Raw genomic sequence first — 26,063 nt, 5'->3', positions numbered from 1 at the left:
GTTCCTGTGCTGGCGTCACCAGCTCACTGCGAAAAATTGATTTTGAAAATCTTGCTTCTTGTCTGGGAAGCCTTACAGCTACAAGTAAAAGTTGGTGAACTCTTTCAGATTACTGGAAAGTGCAAGTGACATTTAGCATACAGACAAACGGGGGGAAAGTTCCTACTGTTGATAAATTCAAATAAAATTCAATGATAATTAATGAAATAAACAAACAAGAGGGTGTTATCCAAAAGCACTTTCTGTGTAGCTAAAACATGATGAGATCTTTTCCCCTGATAGACTACTGTTGATCTAAAACAGTTTACAACCCCATCAACAAGCTACACCATTTTCTTCATTGCCTTAAAAACACACACTTCTTTTTTCTGTTGTTATTTCAATTATATTTGCATGTTTGAAATAAAATTATATCTTTTTTTAAAATGGATAAAAGTACAGATTTCTACATACTGAGAAATTTCTTCCTCTAACCAAAGATCAGTCATATTCCTGCCACATCTCAATTTTGTCTGCCTGCATTTGCTAATGAAAGGTGTTTTCTTCTCCCCAGACATACAATCCAGTAAGCACAAAGACCGGAGGAAAGGCTCTCTGGATGTAAGATCCACAACATCTCGAGGGAGCGATGGTGAGCGTGAAAGGAGACAGATGATGGAAACTCTGGGCGTTTCGTGTCAGCTTATGAAACATTCCCTATTGTCTGTTTACATCAATTGTTGATTGGATACACACACAAACACACTAATTAGAAAGTGGTTGGGGAAAACTGCTGCCTACCTAACTTGTGCTTGAACTACACAACTTTCACAGTTTGCTGAAAATCAATGTGATTTTTTTTTTCTCTCTTCTTCTTCCAGGGAGCTCACAGCGAAGGCACTCGTCAATGGCTCGTATCCACTCCATGACTATAGAGGCTCCCATCACTAAGGTGGGTACATTTCCTTCCTTGTCCCTGTCAGCCTCCATCATATGATTAGCACTTTGTTTTGATGTTTTGGATCTCATGACTGAACTCTTGGATTATAAAAATTGCCTTGACTGCCATGAGCACTTTTCGAAGAGCTACCAGCACTGAGTGTAGAGGTCACACACACTATGTTAAGAGTAGACAAGCTGATAAAATACCAGATTTTATGCACAAGACACTAAAACATGTTGGACGGGAATGACCTGCTGTTTTACTGGTTTATGCCGTTTGCAGGCTGGATAGTCGGAACAGAAAAAGTCCCCAGGGATGGGTCATATGACACACTGCTGTTCCTCTGCTGTATCATTTGACTGTGTAGTCAGTCCCTGTAGGCGTCATCCTCACCAGAATAAAGCGCTGATAGAACTGCGGGTACTGTGTGTGTTTATATGTGTGTATAAGCGAATTAACTGGAACTTCTGTTCTTGCACATGTTTGCTGACCTCGCCCATAGGTGCCCATTGCTAAAGCCGCCTCAACCTTCTGAGTAGAAATGAAAATATCTCTGCTTTTGAACTCCTATTTAAATACTAATTTACTTAAAGAAACATTTTGATATTGTACTGTTATTAGTTACTGAGCAGGAGCAGGTCATACAGACATATGAAAAAGAAAGTACAACCTTGACAGAGGGTGTACTATGTATCAGGAGATAAAGAATTATCTGTTCCTCAGCAGGTTTTGAAATTTGGTAAACACAACCCCAGATGGAAAACAAAACGTGACATATTAGATGGTAGCAGTATTTATTTAACAAAAACTAAGCCAAAATGCAGAAGGTTGCATGTGAAAAACAAAACAAAAGAAAACCTACATGCATGCTTACTTCTTACACAGGAAGATTGAAGTCCCAGTTTTGGCGGTTTACTGGTCTGGAGCATTCAGGTGTGCCAAAGATGAAAGACATCCGCAGTGATTGTAGAGAAGCAATTGTTGCTGCTGTGACGCTACATTGTGTATTATAGCTAGAGGAGTGCGCTGGTAATCTGCGAAACTGATGTTTGTTTGGTTTTTATTGTTTTTATTTTTTACAGAGGATCCATTTACTTTTCACAAATAAACAAAATTTGTACATTTCCAATGAGTCATCTAGCTGTATTTGTGACCCTTTTTTCTTTCCAATTTACACGTGTGTATGCCTGAAACTACAAGGGACAGAGCCTTTTTAGTCTGGCCCCAGAGGCTTTCAAATGGCCCAAATAAAGTGATGCTAGTTTAATGTGCATTGTTTGAAACACACTTTTATTGGAGAATTTATGATTATTTTGAAAGAATTTCTTTATTTTATTTGTACTTGGTTCAACGTACATGTCATTAATAATCATCATGTTTACAGGGGGACTTTTTACCTCTCCTGTATATACTACATCATAATAATAATAATAATGACAATGATAATACTTACAATATTTCATTACACAGGTAATCAACATCATTAATGCAGCACAGGAAAGCAGTCCTATGCCTGTTGCTGAGGCCTTGGATCGGGTACTGGAGATTCTAAGGACCACTGAGCTCTACTCTCCACAGCTGGGAACCAAGGATGAAGATCCCCACACAAATGACCTTGTAGGCGGGCTGATGACGGTAAGTCGCAGATCCTTTAAGAAGTTTGAAACAACCCGTTTCCTCCATCTGCCAATGAATCAGTTCCTATATGACGACTCTTGAATAGCCAGGATACCTGCACTATGAATGCCCACGATGTGGTAACGTAAAAGCAAGCATTTTGGGAACGTCCTTGAATGTGGCCCTCGTATTTTTGCAAATATATCAATTCGTATTTTGGGAGACTGTAAGAGAGCGGGAGGCAAAAAGCGACTCACAGACAGCAATGGTGAAGAACAGAAGTAGAAAGAGTGCCAAGTTGGCAGTCTTGGCAACAACTCCAGAGGAAGTGTTAGATTGTCCTTTGTGCTCCTGTAGGCTGGAGAGGAAAACCCACCCCACCCTTTCTTTCTCCCCCCGCTCCCTCCCTCTCTCTCTCTCTCTCTCTCGCTGCACACATGAACCTTTTCCTCTCGACTCCACAGGCCTGGAAACATCCTGTTCTTTGGATCCGATGAATAAGCATGGCTTTACTTATATATGTCCACTGCGGAAACACAAAAGCATAGAGGTGTTGGTCCTTCGCCAGAAAGATTTATTCTGCATAGGTGATAAAGCTAATGGAATCCGAAAACCATGAGGTGTCTGTGATTAGAAGATTATTTATACACAATCGTACTGGTTTATGAGGTGCCTAGCTGAATTTCTGCTTTGCTGAAATGATAGGTGTCCAGTTTGTTACGGTGAACGGGATGCTGGCTCTGAACTTAAACCGCCCAGTGAACATTAAGAGAGGAGCTGTCATTTTTCTGGGTGAAGAAGTCTTAAAATAGCCAGCATGTAGCAGAGGCAACGCCACCATGAGACAATGCGGGGGTCAAAGATGAGCCAGTCTCCTCTTCCTTTTTCACTTGTGAAGTAAACATTTCACTGTGTGACACACACCCATGGACTCACCAACACCCAGTAGATATATCTAGCATGGGAATGACTGGATGATAGAAGTCAGTAATTTTCATTGCTGGCGAGTTGGAGAAAGAACTTGAAAGTTGATGTACATAATGTTATAGATGAATTCTTTTGTGTTGTTTTTTTTAAATTATTATTTTCCATCAATGTGTCGATCGTGCCTTTGTCGGCCATGCTGACTTTGGCTGACTTGGGAAATTTGAAATATAGTTGAGCAGAGACAGACCAACTGCTACAAAGTGATGGGCAACAGGTGAACGGCTTTATATGTAGATAGGGCTCAAGGTGCTATGGCGACTCAGGCTTTGCTTTGAGTTGCATGGCTGTCCTGTTAACGAGCAGGGAAAGCCAGCTGATCCGCATTGTGTCCAAAATGTCATGGCGGTCCATTCAAGAGCTATTTATAATATTTGTAAATTACCTTTCAAATTCTTAACACACAGTGTATTCATCACAGCTGGTACAAATCACAGTCCTAGCAGAGCCGGATCATTACGCTTCTCACCACGTGTTTGATTATTTGGGTGATGAAGTGTTACCCCACTGATAAGCTCCATTTGCTATCACAGCATGCATCAATGCCCAGAGGAAGACAAATGTCATGATGAAATCATTCGATGCAGATTATCTGACCTGCGAACATAACTTATCACAGTGTTATTTCTGACTCGGTCAGTTCAGAAATATGTTTCTCTTTTGACTGCGTATTGGTGTCATTAATAAGCTCAATTTGGCCATGTCATCCCTCTTTGTGCGAGTGGGGAAAGTGGTGCGAACTGTCGGCTTAACATGGCCTTTAAAACATTGTGTCACCGCAGCACAGATGGAAGAACACTCATAAAGGCAGGAACAACAGGTCTATTTCTACATTTGTCATTTTTTCTTCTTTCTTTTTTGCACTTCCTTAAAGAGCTGTTGAGACCAATCCAAAATCCAACCACCTGCTTCTTATTTAAATCACATTAAATGCAGGTGATAGCTGACGTTCATCTTTTGAACATGGGTTACTGGGACTGCTGTTTTGGTTTAATGATTTACTGGCTCTTTAACTACCAAATTAAAATGACTCAAAGGTTGTGTGTAGATAATATTACATTTTTAATTTTTTTTTTATTATTTATATTTACTATTGGCATGGAGATTCCTCCTGACTTGTGGCTCATTCATGTCATTCATGCTGTTTTGTGAGTCGCTAAAAACATCTGTGATGGCTGAATCCAGATGTTCAGGCTGATCTGGCACAGATTTCTTTAAAGTCCGAGCGTGTGTGTGTGTGTGTGTGTGTGTGTGTGTGTGTGTGTGTTCGTTCCAAATGGCTTAATTTTCAAAGATAACTTTTATATAACATCTAATGCAAGCGTAAACTCAGAGCATCCTAAGAGTTTCACTCTCCAGATAATTTTGACAGTACGCCGCAGCATTTATTATAGAGGTGATGCTGGTGCTCCTGACAATGAGCTGAAGTCTTCAAGTTGCGCTCTGAAGAAAGCTAAAGGATGGATTTATTCATTCTGTGCATGCATTTTTTCAACTCTTTCTCTCCACCTGCAATCCCTAAAGCTCTTTGTTTCTGGTTTTCAGGATGGTTTACGCAGGTTGTCAGGAAATGAATACATCTTTTCCACCAAACGTGAGTTTACAAAATGCATAATGCAATTGTGACACAGAGTACAGATTTTTCATTACATTTTCTTTCCAGCTTGGGTGTATATTATATATTTTTGTACATTTTGTGTATTTTGTATCTTATATTGTTCAACTGCCTGAATCTCTAAAAAAAAAAAAAAAAACAACATCCAGTTCCCTTCTTCCCTTTCCTCTTCATTTGAATTCCTCCTTTGTCATGTCTTCCTTTTCCTCACAGAGCCCCACCATCTCCCCAGTCACCTGACAACTCCTCTGTCGTTAAACGACATCCCCCCTCGAATCGCCCAGACCATGGAGAATGAGGACTCTTGGGACTTTGACATTTTCAACTTGGAGGCGGCGACCCTGAAACGGTGAGGCTGAACCTGTTTAATGCTGCAGGATTGATTTGTGTGTTTTTTGGGGGGGGGAAATAAAAAGAAGACTCGCGATGACAGCTTGTGTTAAAGTTTCATGTTCAATCATCCCACAGGCCTCTGACCTACTTGGGCCTGAAGATCTTCTCCCGCTTTGGGGTCTGTGAGTTCCTAAACTGCCCTGAAGCCACTTTGCGCTCCTGGCTACAAGTCATTGAAGCGAACTACCACTCGAGTAACTCCTACCACAACTCTACCCATGCAGCTGATGTCCTGCATGCAACGGCCTATTTTCTCTGCAAAGAGAGGGTCAAGGTAAATTAATAATGTTAGTTTTAAAAAGTATATTACAAATTAAGCTCATATTTCCTAATTACTTGTATCATTTAGAATTAAAAACAATGTTCACTTGTGGTTTATTTGAATGATCTTCGGTCAGAACCAGATGCTATAGATGGATAAAATAGTTTTTTAAAGCTTCAGCAGCCTGCCCTACTTTTGTTTGCAAGAGTTCACCATTTCTGATTTTTGGACCCAGACCTCTACAAGTAACTAAATGCTGGAAGGTAACACAGTCAGACAGAAGTCTCAGCACGGTCTTGGGTGTCACTTGTCTTGTCTGAGTCTACTTTATCCTAAAAAGTCTTGGTTTTGTCCATGTGTGTCAGTAGCTCAGTAACTGTTGGGTGATGTGCAGTGGCTAAAGCTGCTTACCAAACAGTCTATTTCTGAACTCAGTGCAGTGATCTTTCATTGGCTTAGCCCATAAACTGTGAAGTTATAGCACCATGGTTAATAAATCCCTTGAAATCTGCAGGGTTAGCAGGTTTAAAATCTGTTATGTACTGTTGTATAGCATACTCTTTAAATGTGTTAAATATACCTCAAATCAAAAGTAGAACAAAGCTTAAAAAAAAAAAAAACAACCCAAAAACCAAGTGCTTTAAAGACTAAATGATTTTTGTTTTCTGGCTAGCATTAGACATGAAATGTGTATTGATAAAAGAATAGTGCAAAAGTCTTGAGCCACTCCTCGTTTCTTTCTGTTATGCTTCCAAGGAGTCAGACTTTCTTGTGTTATTATTTTTATCATTATTATTTTATTTATATTTTTACAGCAGCCATATTTTACTCCATTTAACACTGACCTTTGAATCAGCTCAGCATAAAAATGCATCTAGCTTAAGCAATGAACCAGCATTGTGTCCACACGTAACAGACAAGTCAGCAAGCAGTCTGTCACAAAAACAATATTTTTTCCCACTTTTTCAGTCGAATCTATGAAAAATATCAAAGATAACTCAGTTTGATGGACATATAGCTTTTCCTCACCAACACGATGATTCCCAAAGAACTGTTTGCTGAAATGTTCTTAAAAAATGTGAGGAAATTGGACAAATGGGAGGCAAAAGAAGAAATGACAGCCCTAAAAACACTATATAGATGAACAGTTTTTGAAAGTCATGTCTTTAGGAAAGAGGAACCAATCCAGCAAACGATCTGAGAGATAAATCTGAATCCTCAGTTGATTCATTTCCTGCTCACTGAAGTCTCATCAGAAATGGTCTCAGTGGAAGGGTGGCTGTCAAGAAAGCTTTTCCTAAGGAAGGGAAACGGGAAGAAAATTACACCAGAACTGAAATGAAAATCAGTGACCACAGGTCTTAATAAATGATGAATCCAAATTGGAAAATTTTGGTTCAAATTGTTGTTGTGTGTACGGAGGAGGTCAGGAGAGAGGTACAACAATGAGTGTGAGCAGCCATCTATAAAACACGGTGGAGGTTCTCTGATGGTTTGGGGCTGAATCTCAACAAATGTTGTTGGGAATATAAAACTGATGGAATTATAAAATCTGAAAATGCTTTCAGATCTTCTATGCAAAACCAGCTGGAAACATTGGCTTCATCTTTAGCACACTGCCAGTGCAGTAAAAGCAAACCTGGGTAGAAGAACGCACAGTGGAACAATATCAGTCATGGATTGGACTCCCCAGACCCCAGATCTCAACATTGTTAAAGCAGTGTGGGATCATCTTGACAGAGAACTGAACAAAGATGGAAATGTTTGTTATATAAATGTTATAATAGTAGAAGGTTATACTGTGCCAACTGTTAGTATAACTTATCATTCACCTGATAACGGTTAGGCTATTCAAATGCCAACCTTTAACTTCATTGGCTTCTACCAACAGCAAAGTCTGGATCCCATTGATGAGGTGGCCGCCCTGATTGCTGCTACCGTGCACGATGTGGACCACCCAGGCCGTACCAACAGCTTCCTTTGCAATGCAGGAAGCGAGCTGGCCATCCTCTATAATGACACAGCTGTACTAGAGAGTCACCATGCCGCACTGGCCTTCCAGATCACCACGAGAGATGATAAGTGCAACATCTTCAAAAACATAGAAAGGTAGGAGATTTATGATGTGGCCGTCTGTGCGCTTGCTTTTACTGCCAGCAGCTCTGTAAAACACCACAAGTTCCCCAAACATAAATGTATTAGGTGTCCAGACTTTAAGCTTTTTCCCTAATAACTGAGTTAAGAGGAGGAATTTTTAGGATGTAGCTACATTTGAAGCCTCAAGGCCTAAATTAGTTATCGTTTAGACAGCTTGATGTCTAGTATAATCTGCTGTCACTGTGTGCTCAAAGGACTAATATTTGCCACACAGCCTTTGCTTGCACAGAGTTGGAAAACTGATTACTAAATTTCTATTTTGGGATTAATTATTTATTTCAGTTTAAGTGAATTTGCTGACTTTTGATCAGATAAACCATGATTCCAGGTATTTTATTTTACGTTTTTTTTTTTTTTTTTGCACGCTCTACAAAATCTTTAGATTTTGCAACATGCAAGGTCAGGCTCATTATATTTAACATATGGAAGCACTTTGAGACACGCACATGATCTGAAGTATCATAGGACTTAAGTCTCCTTATGCACTGATGAAAGTGATACTGTGTGTTTGTGTGTGCTGACAGCAGCAGGGTAGTAATGTGATTTGAGTCCCAAAACAGAATAGCTCACATTTGCTGGTCCCCTCCAAGGGGGAAGGTGAACAAAGCATTCATTCATGGCCACTGTCACTGTAGTGAAGGGGAAAACTGTTCACACGGGTTTCCAGGCTATTTACCACACTGTCATCTCACTCTCTGTTTTCACTTCTCCCCGTCTTTCTCTCCCTTACCCACGTGATTTCTCCCAACACTTTCTCTCAAGGAATGAATATCGAACATTACGACAGGCCATCATTGACATGGTGCTCGCAACTGAGATGACCAAACACTTTGAGCATGTCAACAAGTTTGTCAACAGCATCAACAAACCACTGGCTGCTCTGGAGGAGAATGGGGTGAGAATGAAACTGGAACACTCTCAAATGATTTTTAATATAGATTTCATACCTGTGAGGAAATATAATTTCCCTTTTTTCCCCTTTCCCCCCTAAATAAACCAGATAATGATACACCAACAGTAAGCGAGCCACAGTGTCTTAAGGGCTTAGGGAGATGATGATACTGGTGTTTGCTGTGGTACAGATGTCTTTGTGGGGGGAGAGTTTTGCAACTTGCTACCATCTTTCTCATCCCTGTGTGGAATGCTCAACACAGACATTTAAAAGCTGTATTGCTTTTTTAAGTGTAGGATTTTTAGAGGGCTTGTGCGTTTGTGTCTGATGTAAAATGTGATGAAGGTCAGGTTTGGTTAATAAAAGAGTGCCTTGAGGGAAAAACATAATATCGTTTGACTGTAAGACAAAACACAAAGATCGGGAATAAAATAACTCTGCTAGGGGAAACGGATCTTCTTCTGCAGGTTGGTTTAACATTACTCTCAGTGAATTCAGTCTTGTAACATAAAGTACAACCCATATGTTGTGACTTCATGAAGATTGCTGTGCTCATTTACATGGAAGTGTAACGCATAATTAAACGTCTAGAAGACTAAACCCTATCAGCTGCCAGGGCTGCTCTTTGTAAAGACATATCAGGTTATTCGTGAAGTAGTACACTTGTAAGGTGCTGTTGATTTTAACTAAAAACTTGAATTTGAGTTTATTTTGTGGTAAATGTTTGCTTTTTCTTTTCTTCTTTCCTTATATACAGGGAAACAACGATGAGGAATCTGTCAAAAGCGTCTTGACATCCCCCGAGAATCGCATCCTTGTCAAGCGGATGCTGATTAAATGTGCAGACATATCCAATCCATGTAGGCCTCAGGAGCTCTGTATAGAATGGGCTGGACGAATCTCAGAGGAGTATTTTGCACAGGTGATTAGAAGGGGCAAAAAATAACATGGTGTTGAATGCGTGTGGAAATGGATCCAGCAGGAAGCAGCTGTAATGTGTTTACTGGGATTGATGACTCCTTGCGCTCTTATCTCTGATGCAGACTGACGAGGAGAAGAGACAAGGTCTACCGGTGGTCATGCCTGTGTTTGACAGAAACACTTGTAGCATCCCAAAGTCCCAGATTTCCTTCATAGACTACTTCATTACAGACATGTTTGATGCATGGGACGGTAAGTCTGCACAGCATGACATAAAAAGTACTTTTATATCTATATTTGTGTCAATTCCTATGCATGCACAGGACCAATATTCGTAGGAGGTTCAGTTATTCGCTGTAATGTGATTAGGTGGCATTTGTCTTTCACTGCCATAATAAAATTCTCACTGTTATTAGATCACAGCAAGCATACTCGGTGTTTGGTGCCATCAAACATGGCCTTTTGTTGCCTTGTAAAGAAATTAATCCAAAGGCTCATACTGTAGGCAGATACACTATAGATGTTATCATCCTGGTAAGCTTGCTAGTGTTGTCTAGCTTGGATGGATTGGCACGCCCGTAGACTGTTAGGGAGCATCGCATGCACATAGATGTCTTCTAATTAGTGCTAACTCACAAATAAAATAGTCCTACATTTTCACACAGCCATGTTATTATCAGATAATCATTAAAAAAATGCTGCAAAAGGCACCGAAACCACAAACACAGTTGAGAGGACTAGTTCAGTGACTTCACTTGGTGACACAGCTTGCATTGGCTGCTGTAGCAGTAGCCGTGCTCTATATCTGCTTGTATACCAAGAGGTTATTCACTTGGGGTGGGCTGTGATGCTTCAGTTGTTTAGAACCACTCTCAAGTGGCAATTAGGTTGCTCTAAAGTCCAATCGTGCTCTTTTCTCCGTGTCAAAGCCGACAGCTGACACACCATTGGGGGCAGAGGAGGTTACTAATTCTCCATAATGTGCCCCAAACATACAGGGGACAAAAAAATGGAGTTTATTCCTCACTTTCTGTAATGGTAAATTATTACTTATAAAGTGCTTTTCTACAAGCCTCATTCACCCTGTCATAAAAGCACTTTTTTTCCCCTCCACCTAAGTGCATTCATGCATACACTCACACTCCAGTGCATGCATCAGGGGCAACTTTGAGTTCAGTATCTTGCCCGAGGATGCTTTGACGTTCAGAGAAAAGTAAATGGTAAATGGCCTGTATTTGTATAGCGCTTTTCTAGTCCCTAAGGACCCCAAAAAGTAGCCGGGGAATCGATCCACCGACCTTCCGACTGGTTTGCGACTCGCGCTATCTAATTAAAGTTAGTGCCGACATACAACGCTAACTGATTTATCCCCCTGTAATTAGTTAGCATGCATGTGAGTGGAGGGATGACAGCTGAAGAGCCAAAATGGTGGATTACGTCAGTATTATGGTTTCATTCTCTTTTCTGTTTTTTTTCCTGTGTGCCCGTGCACACACACACGTCTGTATTGCAAGTATTGGTTATTTGTGCAGAAATGACATGAAACTATAGCGAGGCAGATTCAGTTTATTATGACTCTCATAATAATAATAATATTAATTTGATCCATCACTTTTATTGGGTATTCGGCCATTGGTAGAACCAAAGTGGCCGTCGGAGGAACAGCAGTTTTTGTCACGTTCCGCTGTCTTCATTTTTCAGCACCAGATGCTGCTGCTTGTTTTTATACTGTGACAGTGAGATAGAGATGTTTATTAAATATAAATGTGTCGTACTATCTTTGAAACAAAATGTAATCTTTAAGCCTCATCTTGATCTTGCTTTTTCTTCTCCCCAGCTTTTGCAGACCTCCCCAATCTTATGCAGCACTTGGACAACAACTTCAAGTATTGGAAAGGCCTGGATGAGAGGAAGCTGCACAGCCTGCGACCACCTCCCGAGTAGGTGCTGCAGTGTTTGTGCCCTGGGACTCTGTAATCTGAGGCAGACCTCCTCTCTCTCTCTTGGCTGGGGGGGGTCTCTCTCCCTGCCAGCCCAGCCAGCCAAGGGGCTTCCTCGCCTTCACTCTCCTGCTTCCGTAGCACACCGAGCGTCCACATGTCCGTCCATACAGAGAACCACAGAAGGACTTCCTTCCTGACAGGCAGTTGCAGCTGTAATGCTGCGGGCTTTACGAGCCTGTCGTACGCGAACTGTGACAAACAGACACGGACACGCAGCATCCTTACGAACTTCTTGTGCCTCTCAGGCAATCACAGTGTAGCTGGTCAAGTGACATGACTGAAAGAGGGTCGTTAGCGGTCTTCTGGCGAAGCACCCGTCCCTCCCCGATCGCCACGTGGGCACTCCTGTCTGCCTGTGAAGTTGTTGTTTGAGTAAAAACTGCTTGTTTACTGAAAAGACTCGATGGAAGCGTGGTCTGGATGAAAAAATGTATCTTTTCAAACCAGGCTGTGAAATCACTTTTGACCTCCATTCCTGTGCTCGCAGCAAGGCAGGACTGCTCTTTCAACCCCCTGGAGGTCACACCATGAAAGAACACTCCACTGCTTTCCTTTGTTTTGTTTGTTTGTTTGTTTTTGTTTTTGTTTTGGGGCAATATTCACACGTGTCCGAGAGAAACCCAACCAAGTTGACACATAGCTATCTTAGTAGACATGTGAGAGGAGATGCTTTCTTTATGGGTTGGGGGCGGTGGACCTTTCTCTTAGGCCACCGCTGAGAGACAAAAACCTCAACATCACAATCGTAGGTATCTAACTGCAGATGATTTGGTGTGTACATTTTTCTTAAGATGTTCCATATTTTCTATATAAAAATTCCTAAATGAATTAGTTGACGAGAACAAAATGAATTTATGAAGAGCGAGAAAAGCCAAAGCTAATGAAGACAAATACTACTATAACTCTCGAAAATTCACAATTATTATTCATATGAAGCATTACCATATTAAACTTTTTTTTTTAATTTTTTTTTATCAAAAGTACAGTACCAGTTTGAATGAACACTTTTGTATTGCACTGTAAACAATATTAGAAATGTCTACGTCTCAGTGATTTGTCCAGGGATGGGATGTTGCATTGGAGAATAAGCTGTTATTGTTGATCATCGGGAGTTTGCGCGTGTGTGTGTGTGTGTGTGTGTGGGTGGGTGTGTGCGCGCATGCGCGTGTGGGTGGGTGTGTGCGCGCATGCGCGTGTGGGTGTGTTTTGGTTGTTGCTGCGAGTGCGTGGGTGTATTCATTGCTGCAACAATCCCTTGCTCTTGGTTTAATGCTGTAAACCGCTCGACATTTGACAACAGCAGAAATATGTGAAAACATTTTGGACTTGAAAAATTTTGTCTCCCAGAAATTTTTGTATCTGGTTTATCCTACTGAAAAGACTGCCTTATTTTATACAATATTTATACAGTACATCCCACTGTGCAACTGCAACAGACATCTGGAGTTTTTATTATGACATAGTCAGAAGGTTATGTTCAAGGAAATCTCAATATTTTTATAGACAATGAATTTTACACTGGATTTGCAGCAAAAGAGATCAACCATTATAGCTATCTGAATACTTTTGAATGGGATGGTCACGCAGAGCATGTATACAGAGAACTAAATGGTTAAGAAGGATGTGGATCGCAGAGTTGTCTATCACTGTCTTTAAGCAGTCTCCTGGAGGCCACCTTGTATTGATTTTCTTTTTTCTTCTTCTTCTTCTTTGTTTTTGGATCAAACATCATTCTATTTTGGCCACTTGTCCAACATCCTTCTGCACAGACCCAGGGAACAGCTTTTTGTTCAAGGTTGGATTCAGATTAGGATACTAATATATGTTAAAGATTGTCGCTTATTAAGAATATTTCCTCTTTAAACAGTATATTAAATGCCATAACAGCTAAGCAAATGGTGGTTAACAAGATGCGCTGACCACGATTATCGTTGTTTCTCTCAAATGACAGAAATGTACACGCAATCAGGGGATTTGTTTGTTCCTTCTGATACACATTGGTCTGAAGGCACGGAAAAAAAAATTAGAAACTATTCAATGAAAAATAAAATAATGTCAATTATATATTTAATGTCTATGATTCAATGCCTTTTTTTCTTTTTGACTTGCTCATTTATTTCATGCCTGCAGTAAGACTCTGTGTCTGCCTCTTCAGGTTACTTCCATTAGTTTATTCTTTTCTTTTGACTTAATTTAAATAAAAGGTTTTCAACATTTTGTGAAGCATCTCAAACTACATGGCAGCCGGATAACACCCCGTGTGACACACTTCAATATAGTATAAAATAGTGAAAAAACAAACACAGTAACATGTGACTGAGGCTACTTTTTTCTGTAGCACTTTCTTTTTAATCTACAAACCTCGAGGAAAAATAAGACACGTGTAAGATTCTTATTTTCATTTTCTTTTTGATCCTCCCACATATGGTTAAAACGGGACTTTTTAACTCTGGTTCAAAGTACATACTCCTTAATTATTTTTTTAAGCTGCTTCATTGAGGTATTGGAGAAAGAACACGGTCTTGCTGGTTGGTAGGAAATGGAAAATAAACAACAGTCTTCAGTGTTTACATCACTTAGCCGACCCATATATCCACCACAACCTCCTCCCTTCAAGGTTTTGCCTTTTTACAGACAATGTAGTTCAACTTCCAACTTCTTTCCCAGCACATGGGAGTCAATAAGTCACACTGCTGCTGCTAGAGATCCTTGTCAGCTAAATATAAACACGGGTCATTTAAAGTTCATCCTCTTCCTCTTTAACAGTGTTACAAACTGTTAATTTCTATAGAAACTGCTCATAACACACACTTAATCCATGCTGTTTGTGTGAACAGGTGAATATGTGTGGGATGGGGTTGTTTTTTTTTGTTTTTTTTGGCTACATTGAACATAGTCTCCAAGTCCTTAAAGGAAATGCATGAAGGCTGCCAGTTCTTACTGTCTGTGCCTAAAGTACAGTTATACTAGCTGTCTGTTTAACAAAACTGACCCATATATAGCCTGTCTGACGGATGTATTGCCTGGTTACTATATACAGGCACTAAACATTGAGCTGCAGGTACAAGCATACACACAACAATGACAGGACGGTTTGTGCATGGTAATATTGGCAGCAGAAATATGGCACTAAATTTTCATAATGTCTCTCTTGTAGACACAATAAGGTACGCAACGCGAGCAAATGCGGAACTGTACAAAAAGACAGACATGTTGTATTTGATGCTTTCGGCCTGAGATTGCATGCAAAATGGGAAAATAAGCGCTTTGTGTTCGCGCTGTCCTTGGTTTAAGATGCTGGGGGGAGAAAAAAAATAAACTTTTTAATGTGTTTCTTTTCTTTTACTTTATTTTAAATCAACAGGCTAGCATAACGCTACGTTAACCAGGTGAGCCTTGATTTGTTATGAAGCGTACTGAAAGTGAGAGAGACTCTTCCAGAACACGAGGACAGCTCCGCTTCCGCCAAGTCAGACTTTGCGACAAGTCGTCAGAAGAAATCGCCGGAGCAGGAGAGAAAGAAGACCGATGGCTAAGGCCGTGTAGCTTTTGTACTGTATCCGAAAACTAGTATCAATTTACTATCTATTTAGTGGAGTTGTGCTATGTCTTCAGGAATGACGGGGCAAACACCGTGAGTGTCTGTTTAGTTTGTTAGAACTGAGTAGTCGTTACACAAGCTAACGCCACACTGCAGAGTTCACCGAACAGTAAGCTAGTGTTTGTTAGCTTAATCTGCTAACTGCCAGCACTACCATGGCCTGTTAGTAAAAGTTAGATTGCAGGGTGTTATTTGACGCTAAAAAAAATTCAACAACATACATGGGTTACTCTGAGCTTATGTGTTCAGTGTACACCAAAATTATATTTTATTGGAAAAACTCGTGAAACCGTATCGTAACTTGATAGCTAGCTAGCTTAGCTCTCGGCGTCTGATAGCTTAGCAATGACTAACGCCGTCTTATTTGCTAATATGTTAGCTAACAGCTTCTACCGTTACCAGAATCCACAGATTTTACACACGAAAGATTGTTAAAACATTGAAATGCACCGGTATGACAGATGTCTAGTAACGCGGAATACGATTGGCTAAAATAAACAGCTATTCACCACGTTTACTGTTTAGCATCATCAGCGAAGTGTTAGGCAATTTGTCTTGTGATACCACAATGTATTAGTGTACGGTATCTAAACAGATCGTTATAGCACAGACAAAATGTTGTGCCGATACTTTAAATTCCAATGACTGGTTTGGACAGTGGTAATATGGGTGCTCATGTAGTATTTCTCAGGCTGTCCTTAGGTTAAAATACCTAGTCCCCTTTTATTTGACGTCACGGAGTTGTTTTTTGTTTATATTTATTTTAGGCAAATAATAATAATAACTTTATTTGCGTAACACGTGTCAAAACAAAGTATTTCCCAAGACATAATGGAAAACATTTAGGAAGAAATAAAGATGAAAAAGCGTTAGGTATAGGAATACTGTCAATAAATAATTTGATAAACTTGGATTGTTATAGTATTATAGTTATAGTATGTTATATGTTATAGTATATCTTTTTTTCAGGTGCCTAACCAGCCGTTGGGATAAGCCAGCCCAGCCTAAACAGAGTGTAGACATACAGCAGCAGAAGAGCAGTGAAAATGCAGCCCACCCTATCTCATTGTCAGGAGTCGTTTCTGGACCAAACAGCACAGTTTCCCAGGCACCAGAAACGGGAGGAAAATCTCCTCAGGGAGGAGTTGAAATGGCTGCAGCAATGGCTGCTAAAATAAATGCTATGTTGATGGCAAAAGGAAAGCTGTTGACTCCTCCACCATTACTTGCAAAGGTGTGCAGTTAGAGAGCTGCTTTGAATAACTGTATCATGTATGTTTTTGTCGTTATTAATGGAGTTTAAGTTTTCTGTGTTATTTCATATATTTTAGACTCCTCCAAGTGTGCCTGTGCCAGCTGTTACAGAAGAGATGGTGGTCACTGAAGTCGACATAAATGATGTACCACTCAACTGCAGGGACCTTCTTACTAAAGGCAAAACACAGGAGGAGGTTGGTGGAAAGTGACCATAGCAGTGTTCCATTTAACACTTTTGTCACACTTTAAGAACTTTTAAAACAAGTTGTCTCTTAAAATATCTTTTTTTTTTTTCTTTTTTAAAATCTTCTTTTACCTTTTTCAGATTCGACAGTTTAGTGGAGCCATCGTTTCAACAAAAGGTCATTTCATGACAGAAACTGAAAAGGGAATAGCAGCAGGGTATGTGTTTCAAGTCTTAATACTTTGTTTCTGCAAAAGTAGACCCCCCCCCCTTCCCACCCATTTGCATATTGTGTCTTAAGAAAATCTACATTAATTATTTACTAGAATAGTGAAGTTCATCTAATAAAAGTAAACAGACAAACCTGAATTAATGAGTTTTGCAGTGATAAAGAGTGTAAAATGTTGTCCATGACCGATTTTCTTTCCTTTAGACAAAGACCTTTGTATTTGCACGTTCAGGGAAAGACCCAAGAACAAGTCAACAGTAAGTAGCACATTTTATTGGCTTAATATGCTGAGGCTGACATCATCTAATGTAATTCACAAATGTCACAGCATGTAACAATTGATGTGGCAGATGCTCAAATATTGGTCACTTTTCTTTGCAACAGAGGCTGTAATCAGGATAAAGGAGATCATCTCTGAGGATGTGATGAGGACCTCAGCAGCCTCGGGGGGACAGCAGGTGCCTGTAATTCCACCGCTCACTCTCTACCCTCAGCCGCCTCGACCTGTCGTTCCTTCTACTGTGCCACGGATGCCCAATACCACTTCAGTGCCAGCCCAGGGTCATCGACCAGCAGCTCCTCATTTAGGGGTAGGCAGATGATTAAAAAATAAAGTCAAATTTGTGTGAACTCATCAAACCCTAAATATCAACAACTTGATCTTTAATTTTGTTATTTATGTCTCCTTAAGTATTGGACAAAGACAGATAAGCTGTACATTGTAACCAAAGGTTCAAGACTAACAGTGCTTAGTGAGAAAGATTCTGTAGTCAGGCAGTAAACTGAGGGACACACAGTAGTAGGATTGTTTATTTGGGTGTATAACAATGCTACATTACTCAAAACCTAAGATAAAGTTAGGGTTATGAAATATAAAATTAATTATGCAGACTAGGTTATTGGGAGTGGAGGTAAAGAAAGTGAAGCAAGTGGAGACTATGTTGCTTTCACTGATACCTGCCTCCAAAATTAAGGAGCAGAGAGAACGTCCCTGGTCTACAGTGAAAAGCCTTGGATTACTGCATCTGCTTACAAAGCACTTCTGCCTAATGTCAAGCATGATTTCACTAAACAGCCATAAGGTACATGGTATTGGTAAGGTAACCATGTCTTTATTTCTCTTCAGAGTTTTGTGCACACAAAGATTTTTGTGGGTCTGGACCAAGCGTTGCCTTCATTCAATGTGAAAGAAAAGGTTGAGGGTCCAGCAGGTTCGTACCTGAGTCACATCCAGACAGAGACGGGAGCTCGAGTCTTCCTCAGAGGAAAAGGTTCTGGCTACATAGAACAAGCATCGAAACGAGAGTCCTTTGAACCTCTTTATGTCTACATCAGGTATGTTCATTCTAATTGGAAGAGTCGTTAAATGACATATACACACATTCAGTATGTGCTGTGTGGTTTCAGTGTTAGAGCCCTGCTTGCAGATGAATGGTCGTTTGCTGCATGGCTTTTGCTAGTTTTACTAACCTGATGAACACTGCGCATCTGCAGCATGTGCTAAATGGTTCAGGTGTAGGCCAGAGTTGTGTCTCTTCAGACCATTGATGTGGGAGAGATCCAGAGGCACAGAATTCATCCAAGGAGATTTCTGCTTTTTGAAAAGACAAAACTTTCTGTAGAAACTGGAAAAACAGTTTTAATGACGTAAATCCTGTAAATTACCTTTCCTATTGCTATTCCAACAGTCTAGCAGCTTATTTTTGTTTTTTCTTTGCCAGTGAGTTGAGCTAGCACGTATTAAGCACAAGTTTTAAAGGTTATGGCACAGTGTTGGCTTCACAGTTGGTCTATGTAATGATAATATGTGGCTTTAGTCCTTTACTAAGTCTGTTACATCCTGTTTAACAATGGACCTTTGTTACAGCCACCCAAATGCAGCTGGATTGGAATCGGCAAAGAAACTCACAGAGAGTCTCCTGGAAACCGTAAGTACACACTGTTATCACTGTATTTGTGTCAGAGGGGATTTGTATTGCATGAAAGTCTTACAGGAGGTGTAAGAAAGTGAAGCTACTAAAGCGTATAGTTTTCACTGATACCCACCTCCAAAAGTGAAAGTGGTAGTGTGAACCACCTGATCTCCAGAGATAGGTTTTGAGTGCTCTGCACCTACCCACAAAACTTTCTGATTATAGAGCTGCAGTTTTGTCTGGTTCATTACATCATTTTAATGTTTCTTTCATTCTTTAGGTGAGAGCTGAGCATGCACGTATGGTGTCGATATACACAGCCACGGGCTCGACACAGTGTGAGTATTCTTCTTAAGTCTTGTAACTAAACAGGCAAATTCCAACAGGGTGACCAAATGTAAGGTACTGACTAACTTCGTTCTCCTTGTGGTAATTAATCCTCCCGTGACGTCTTTAGTGGCTCAGCAATTGCTTGAAATAGTAGGTCACAGTTGTCAAAACACCCTGTTATTGATCCATGTGATATGTGCTATTAACTCAGGGTTCTATACTTTCATTTCAGCATACGCAGTACATGGATTTCCACCTAATAGCAATTACTCTAGCCAGGGGTCCTGGTATAACTACCCAGCAAATGGGTATGCTGGCGGCTATTCAGCGTATCCAGGAGCCACTGGTTATTGGAGTAAGGCAAATGGTCCCCCAAGTCATTCTAACTTGTCGACAAACCCTCCATCTTCTCAGGCAATGGTTCAGTATCCGGTGTGTCCTAGGAAACCGCATCCCTATCTTGTTCAGGTAATTATAAAAGTCTAAAGCTGCCACTACTTAAAGTTCCCATTTATTAGTCAGCTGATTTAGAGTGCTACATTTTTAATTGCTTGTTGGAAGAGCCATCAAAAACTGTGACATCATATAGCTAAAACCACTGAATAGATTAATCAGTTTCCAGTTTCAGTGCAAGTTTACACTAGAAGTGCAATAAGACATGAAAGTCATCGAGGTCTTTAGGAGGAGTTTTAGTTCTCTTAAAGTCCTGTGGCAGCATCAATGTGTATGTGTTGGTTTTGCCCTACCCAAGGATCCAAGCAGCAGTGAGACAGTGGAGCCTGAAGGATCTTTAAATACCCCCCCTGACTCAGGAAGTCCCAAGCATCAATTCCAGGAGGGGGCTAAGGATGAAAAGGTTAGCTGAAAAGTAACATCTGTACATATCACTAATAGATAATTCTGCCCATTTTAACATGACCATTACTCACCGATAAACCTGTCTGAATTGCAGCTGATTAGTCCATCTGGTTTTAAACAGAGAAGCTTCAGGCATCACTGCTAAACAACCAACATTGGACAGAATTACACATAATTATAGCTCATGAAATTATTGTATGAAAATATTAGTTTCAGTTTGTTCAGCATAAATACTGACCGTCTCTTTTGCTTTCTGTTTTCCCAGTTAGTTGTTTACCAAATTACACAAGTGTTTAAGCTGAAAGTTATTGTCTGTAATACAAATGGCCATCAAACGGAGCTAAGCAGTGTTTTTTGATCACAGACATTAGTTTCATCTGTATCACTGTGTTAATTTAAAAAAAAAAAAAAAAAGATTAATACGGGGAGGGGATCTGTGACTTCTGCCATTGCTATTTGTGTTTTCGGATTTTCAATGGTGTCAGAAATATAGGCAATCACTATTGTGCTAATAAAACACCAGCAGTTCCACTCTACATGTGCATGATCATTTAGAGCCCATGCTGGAAAAAGTGTGTGTTAAAATTAGGGGTGCAACAATACTCGGATCGATATTGAACTGTTCGATACAGTGCTTTCGGTTCGGTACGCATATGTATCGAACAATACAAAATTTTTCATTTATTTTATCAACTTTACTTCTGACGATGCTGTCTGTGTTGAGCGCTCAGTGGATCTGCACTCGACAGTGCAGCCTAGGCAGAGTAGTCGAACGCAGATTCACTGAGCGCAGGGCAAGCTAGTGAGACAGAAGTTAAGCTGTCGTTGCAACATGGCAAATTGAACCTCCCCCACCCTCATTCAGATCTGGCGTTTGGAACTATTTTGGTTTTCATGTGACGTATGACCCTGAAGGTCAGCACGTCATGGACAAAAGTAAAACAGTATGTTGGATGTGCCACGCAATGCTCAATTACATGGTGGGAACTAGTGTGTTAGCGCAGTTAGCTCGTTAACGTGTTGGCCGTCCAGCCCCATGCACGGGGCGATCCACGGTAGCTCGTTAACGGAGATTTGCGGTGTTGTGGAGTTAACGTCATTTCAACGAGATTAACGCTGACAGCACTAGTGGGGAACACAACGAATATGACTGCACATTTACTCCGACATCATCCTAGTGCAAAGACAAGTGGAAGCAGACAAAAACAACAAGCACGCATGCTACAAACTTTACCCTAGACAGCTGTTAGCACATGATTCTCCTTATGGGGACCTGATATGTTTAATATGCTGCTGAGAGTATAGCCCAGAAGAAGTGTATAGTATAGCTTTTATTTTGGAAAGAGCCATTTCTCTGTAATAAACTCTCTTTTCCAAAGATGAGTGATTTCTCGATCAGATAAAAAAAATTTTTTATTACTTTGTTGTTTCAGCAACATTAAATTTAAAAACTGTACTTTTGAGTTAAAATATATATTTATAATTTTAATAAATGACAAATTAAAAAGGCATGAACTTTTTTTTTTTTTTTGTATTGAAAAAATATCGAACCGTGACACCAAAGTATTGAACCGAACCGTGAATTTTGTGTATCGTTGCACCCCTAGTTAAAGTATGTCCTATTATAGGCCAAACTCGAAACTTCCATTTTTATCAAAAATTTTAGAGAAAGCAGTCTGTCTTCAAATACAGGCTTACTTAGTTGCAAATAATATTACTGACAAATACCAGTCTGACTTTAAGCCACACCATAGCACTGAAATGGCCCTTCTAAGAGTCTATAATGATCTTCTTGTATTTGCTGACTCTAGTCGCCCTGCCGTTTTAGTTTTATTGGATCTGTCTTCACCCTTTCACATGGTTGATCATAATATACTCTTGAGGAGGCTAGAGCATGTTGTAGGCATCAAGGGTTCTGCCCTTAACTGGTTTAATTCTTACCTCACAGATAGATCCTTCTCTGTTGTGATGGGAGGATACTCTTCCTCTGTTGCCCCTCTCTATTGTGGTGTGCCCCGGGGGTCTGTATTGGGCCCTCTATTATTCTCTTTGTGTATGCTACCCTTGGGCTCCATATTTGAAAAATACAATATTTCTTATCACTTTTACACTGATGACATTCAAATCTATCGTCAACTGACTGATGATTTGTCAGCATCATTGAACTCCCTGTACGATTGCCTGAGAGAGGTTAAAGATTGGCTGTCAGATAATTCTCTCATTTTAAATGAGAAAAAAACTGAAGTTACGGTGTTCGACAGCCATATTCCTTGAGACCAGCTTGTTGCCCTGCTGGGGCCCCTAGCTAACTGTCTCTCTGATTCTATGCGTAACCTGGGTGTCTATTTGGATAGCTCCTTTAAGCTTGATAAGCAAGTATCATCTGTAGTTAAATCTGTTTTTGGTTTTTTTTGTTTTGTTTTTTTTCCAACTGCGCCAGATTTCTAAAGCTAAGCATTATATACCACACAGGGACCTGGAAAAACTTATCCACGCTTTTGTGACCTCCAGGTTAGATTACTGTAATTCTCTCTACTGTTCTCTCTTCAAAGGCTGCGACTCGTTCAGAATGCTGCGGCTCGCCTTCTTACTGGAACTAGAAAATTTGACCCTATTACTCCGGGTCTTGTTGATCTACACTGCTTACCAATCAAATATCGCATTGAGCTTAAAATCTTGCTACTCACTTTTAAAATCCTGAATAACATTGCGCCCGGCTACCTCACTGACCTCCTCAATCTGTACACTCCTTGTCGTGCATTAAGATCATCAGGTCAATTACTCCTGGCCCAACCTAAGTTTAGACTGAAGACCATAGGCGATCATGCCTTTGCTTCAGCTGAACAAAACCTTTGGAATAGCCTCCCTGCTTCTATTCGAGCCATGGACTCTATCCAATCCTTTAAATCAAGATTAAAAGCATATCTATTTGACTTGGCTTTCCTGACCAGTTAATACCCTTTTAAATCTTTTAAATTTTACACTTTTAAATCTTTTAAGTTTTATTAAATTTATTATTTTATTATTAATTTTACTGCTGTTTTTGTCTTCTTAGCAGATTTTGTATTTATCTAACTCTTCTGGTCTGTTAGTGCCTCTATGCTGTCTGTGCTTGTGCCCGATTTGTACCCTGTTATTGACTTATGCTGACTCTCCATATTACTGTGAAGCACTTTGGTGTGCCTTCGGGTTTTTAAATGTGCTATATAAATAAAATTGTATTGTACTAACAACATGTTCCAATTAGGAAGATAACCTTAGATTACTGTTCAGTAAAGATGTGAAAAGTACAACAGGTTTGTTTTGGGGTTTTTTTGTTTTTGTTTGATTGCATTTGGCCACAACTTTGGCTTGGATGAAAATCTGATCATGTTTTATCAGTGCTCAGTTCAAAAACAAACTTTATTGAAGCTGTAGTGCCTATTATCTCCCATCAAAAGCACTTTGGGTTGTAATTTATAAGCAGATTTCTCTCTAGTTGCTCCCTACTATAGATCTGCCTTTAAATTCAGATATTTTAAAATAGAATATTAAAGATTTTAATGCCTTAGTCCATGCAAGAGGTCTGTGTTATACAGCGGGGGAAATATTAATTTGATCCCCTGCTTGAATTTGTTAGCTGGCTCACTTAGAAACTGCATAAAAGTTCTGAAATGATTTACATGTAGATGAGTGAAATGAATATTTGATCTCAAAGTATAGTTTGACAGTAGTAAGATGTGTCTTTGTAGTTTGTCACCATGTTTGCACTGTTGTTTGGTCTTGCTCATGATGGTGGACAGGTTTAAATTGAAGTAACTGGACAGGTTTGCTTGATACACATAATGAGTTGAATGAGATCAGGAGTAATTATTTGTCATCTCTGTGCCACACAGCCTATCTGTGGGATCCGGGTTTTATGGGATAGTCTATTGAATAGTTGTTTTTTTTTCCTGGTTTCTCTCCATTACATTGGAACTACCATAAAAATTAGCAACTGTTCATTTCTTTGTAAGTGAGCAAACTTGCTGGATCTTGTTGCAGCCTTAGCTGAGTATCAAAATAACTTGAAGCAAATGGGAAGCTCTGAGTGTCTTCCAAGGTTTTCACATGCTAAAATAATTTTCTTTTGAGACAAGCTTTTTCTTTTGAAAGTTTGTAAAAAGGCTTGAATGTTCTGTCTTTTTAGCCCTACGCCATCTCTCCAGAGGGTCCAACTCATCAGGAGTCCACCCTTCCTGCACCCAGTGTTGGCGAGGAGAAAGAAGTAGAAAGGTCTGCTCATAGATCATTGTTTTTCCCTTGTTCTTCATGAGTCTTGTGTAGCGTAGATATTCATATTTTTCTCTGTTCAGGTTTCTGATGCCTCCCCCGCCACCTCCCTGCGTGGCTCCCGCCGCTGTTGCACGCAAAAGGCCAAGAGATGCCGTGACGGATGATCCAGCGAGTCTGCCCAGCAGCACCGCGTCATTGGGTATGCTGTTCTTTATTTCCTAATACTCTGAGAGCCTGAGTACTCAGATATTTCTTCTGTGGTGTTGTCTGTTACATGAAATGGCATCTCCCCCCCGTGGAGCAATGGGGGAGGAGTGGAGACCTGTGTGAAACCTTCCGCTGGTGAAACTCACTAACATGCTCTTCTTGTATATGTTTTTTGTCTTTCCCTTGTTTTCTCTCTCAACATGTGTCCCTGGACCTGCCTGTTATGGATGTGTGATCTGCTGCCGTTTCATTTGATATCTTCCCTCCCCCTGGCTGTGGATCAAACGAACTCAAAAACCACCGCTAATATGGGGCTCCTCAATGGGTTTCCTTTTTGTTTTCTTCTCCTGCTTTGTCTACTCCCCTTCTCTTTTCTCTTTTTCTCTTGCTCATATCTCCCACCTTTCTTCTACTTCTCTCTCTCTCTCCATTTTTCTTTTTTTCCTTTATTGTGCTCTTGCAGGTGTTCAAGACGAGGTGTGCGAGAAGAAGCCTAAAGTGTTCAGTGATACATCAGGGTTAGTGCCCTATGGAGGGGATTCCTCCGATGAAGAGGAGGAGAGGAGCCGTAGCAGTAAGACAGATAACTCATAACCTCTGCCCCGTCCCATCCCCACTGTCCAGGACATTCATAGACCACATTCAGTAGATCAGCAAGTTTCACAAACTCAAACCGCATCAAAGGAAAAGTCCACCCTTGTATCATACACTGTTCTGGCATGTTACACCACATTTACTACAAAGACATATATTTGCTGACAACTGCCTTCGCACAAAGCAGGGGAGAGTCCTTTTTATTCTTCCGTTTTTCAGAACAGATGCATTTTTAATTTTAAGCTCTGTCAGGATCTTGGAGACAGTTCTTTGAAAGTTTGTGTACCCCTTTTACTATTGACATACCTTTTAGATCAGGTAGCCAACCTTCAAAGCCCATCAGTCTTCATACAGCATTCGTAACATGCTTTTAAAAAAAGGACACATGTGGAAATAGAAGGTTTTTTTGGGGGGGAGTAAAGTAAGGGGGGGGGGCGTATTCAAACTTTCTGCTGCCTATGTAGAAAATGTAAATATAGAAGTCTAGATGCGAACTATTTCAGCGTCAGTGTGGATTTATGTTAAAATGTCACACCTCTTTGGGCTACATTTGTGGGTTTTTTATTTTCATTTTATTTTTTTATGAAATAGTGATCTGATTGCAAATTCAAACACATCATCATTAGCCACTTTATACAGTGTGTGGAAGTATTCTGGGTGGACTTTCCTTCTACATATGTGAATATAGTTGTATTATAATTTCAATTGGTTTTTTTCCCCCTTTCATTTTTTTTCTCAAATGCATTTTTTTTTTTTTTTTTGGTGGGAGCGCAAAGAAAAGACAGCTCCTTATTTCCCCCTTTGGACTTAAACACTCAAGTCTGCTGCAGTCACAGGTGGTTTAAATATTGTACAATTTAGTGAAACCTT

The 26,063-nt window shown here is 40.1% G+C and overlaps 2 protein-coding genes across 3 annotated transcripts in view; both read left to right on the top strand.

Annotated features, from left to right (window-relative positions):
• Nucleotides 1-13,949, top strand: part of pde8a (phosphodiesterase 8A) — a 51,604-nt gene extending 37,655 nt beyond the window's left edge. Inside the window, exons 12-22 of the mRNA XM_086291307.1 lie at nucleotides 554-631; nucleotides 861-931; nucleotides 2,393-2,557; nucleotides 5,069-5,117; nucleotides 5,352-5,487; nucleotides 5,607-5,805; nucleotides 7,685-7,902; nucleotides 8,713-8,845; nucleotides 9,600-9,764; nucleotides 9,886-10,015; nucleotides 11,601-13,949. Of these exons, the coding sequence (XP_086147433.1) occupies nucleotides 554-631; nucleotides 861-931; nucleotides 2,393-2,557; nucleotides 5,069-5,117; nucleotides 5,352-5,487; nucleotides 5,607-5,805; nucleotides 7,685-7,902; nucleotides 8,713-8,845; nucleotides 9,600-9,764; nucleotides 9,886-10,015; nucleotides 11,601-11,707 (1,451 nt within the window). The 3' untranslated portion in view covers nucleotides 11,708-13,949. The remainder of the gene's footprint in view (nucleotides 1-553; nucleotides 632-860; nucleotides 932-2,392; nucleotides 2,558-5,068; nucleotides 5,118-5,351; nucleotides 5,488-5,606; nucleotides 5,806-7,684; nucleotides 7,903-8,712; nucleotides 8,846-9,599; nucleotides 9,765-9,885; nucleotides 10,016-11,600) is intronic.
• A 1,274-nt stretch (nucleotides 13,950-15,223) lies between these two features.
• Nucleotides 15,224-25,620, top strand: LOC147339257 (KH homology domain-containing protein 4-like). 2 transcript variants are annotated; one of them, XM_086291356.1, is made up of 14 exons: nucleotides 15,225-15,400; nucleotides 16,337-16,601; nucleotides 16,699-16,818; nucleotides 16,950-17,026; nucleotides 17,242-17,294; nucleotides 17,422-17,627; nucleotides 18,164-18,372; nucleotides 18,905-18,965; nucleotides 19,231-19,288; nucleotides 19,513-19,748; nucleotides 20,032-20,136; nucleotides 24,307-24,392; nucleotides 24,473-24,591; nucleotides 25,063-25,620. In XM_086291356.1, the coding sequence occupies exons 1-14, from the start codon at nucleotides 15,372-15,374 to the stop codon at nucleotides 25,191-25,193; spliced, it is 1,755 nt and encodes a 584-aa protein (XP_086147482.1). In that variant the 5' UTR covers nucleotides 15,225-15,371; the 3' UTR covers nucleotides 25,194-25,620. The 2 variants fall into 2 exon arrangements, with proteins under 2 accessions (XP_086147493.1, XP_086147482.1); XM_086291367.1 differs by lacking the exon at nucleotides 20,032-20,136 and having other exon boundaries at nucleotides 15,224-15,400.
• Nucleotides 25,621-26,063: the final 443 nt, after the last annotated feature.

The sequence above is a fragment of the Aulonocara sp. 'chitande type north' Nkhata Bay genome, linkage group LG1, assembly GCF_057382095.1.
Source record: "Aulonocara sp. 'chitande type north' Nkhata Bay isolate Kocher_YH1m ecotype deep benthic linkage group LG1, A_spYH_male_GT1.1, whole genome shotgun sequence".
In the NCBI taxonomy this organism is placed as follows: domain Eukaryota; kingdom Metazoa; phylum Chordata; class Actinopteri; order Cichliformes; family Cichlidae; genus Aulonocara; species Aulonocara sp. 'chitande type north' Nkhata Bay.
The sequence above is the reverse complement of the archived record's forward strand: the minus strand, read 5'-3'. Positions and strand labels throughout refer to the sequence as shown.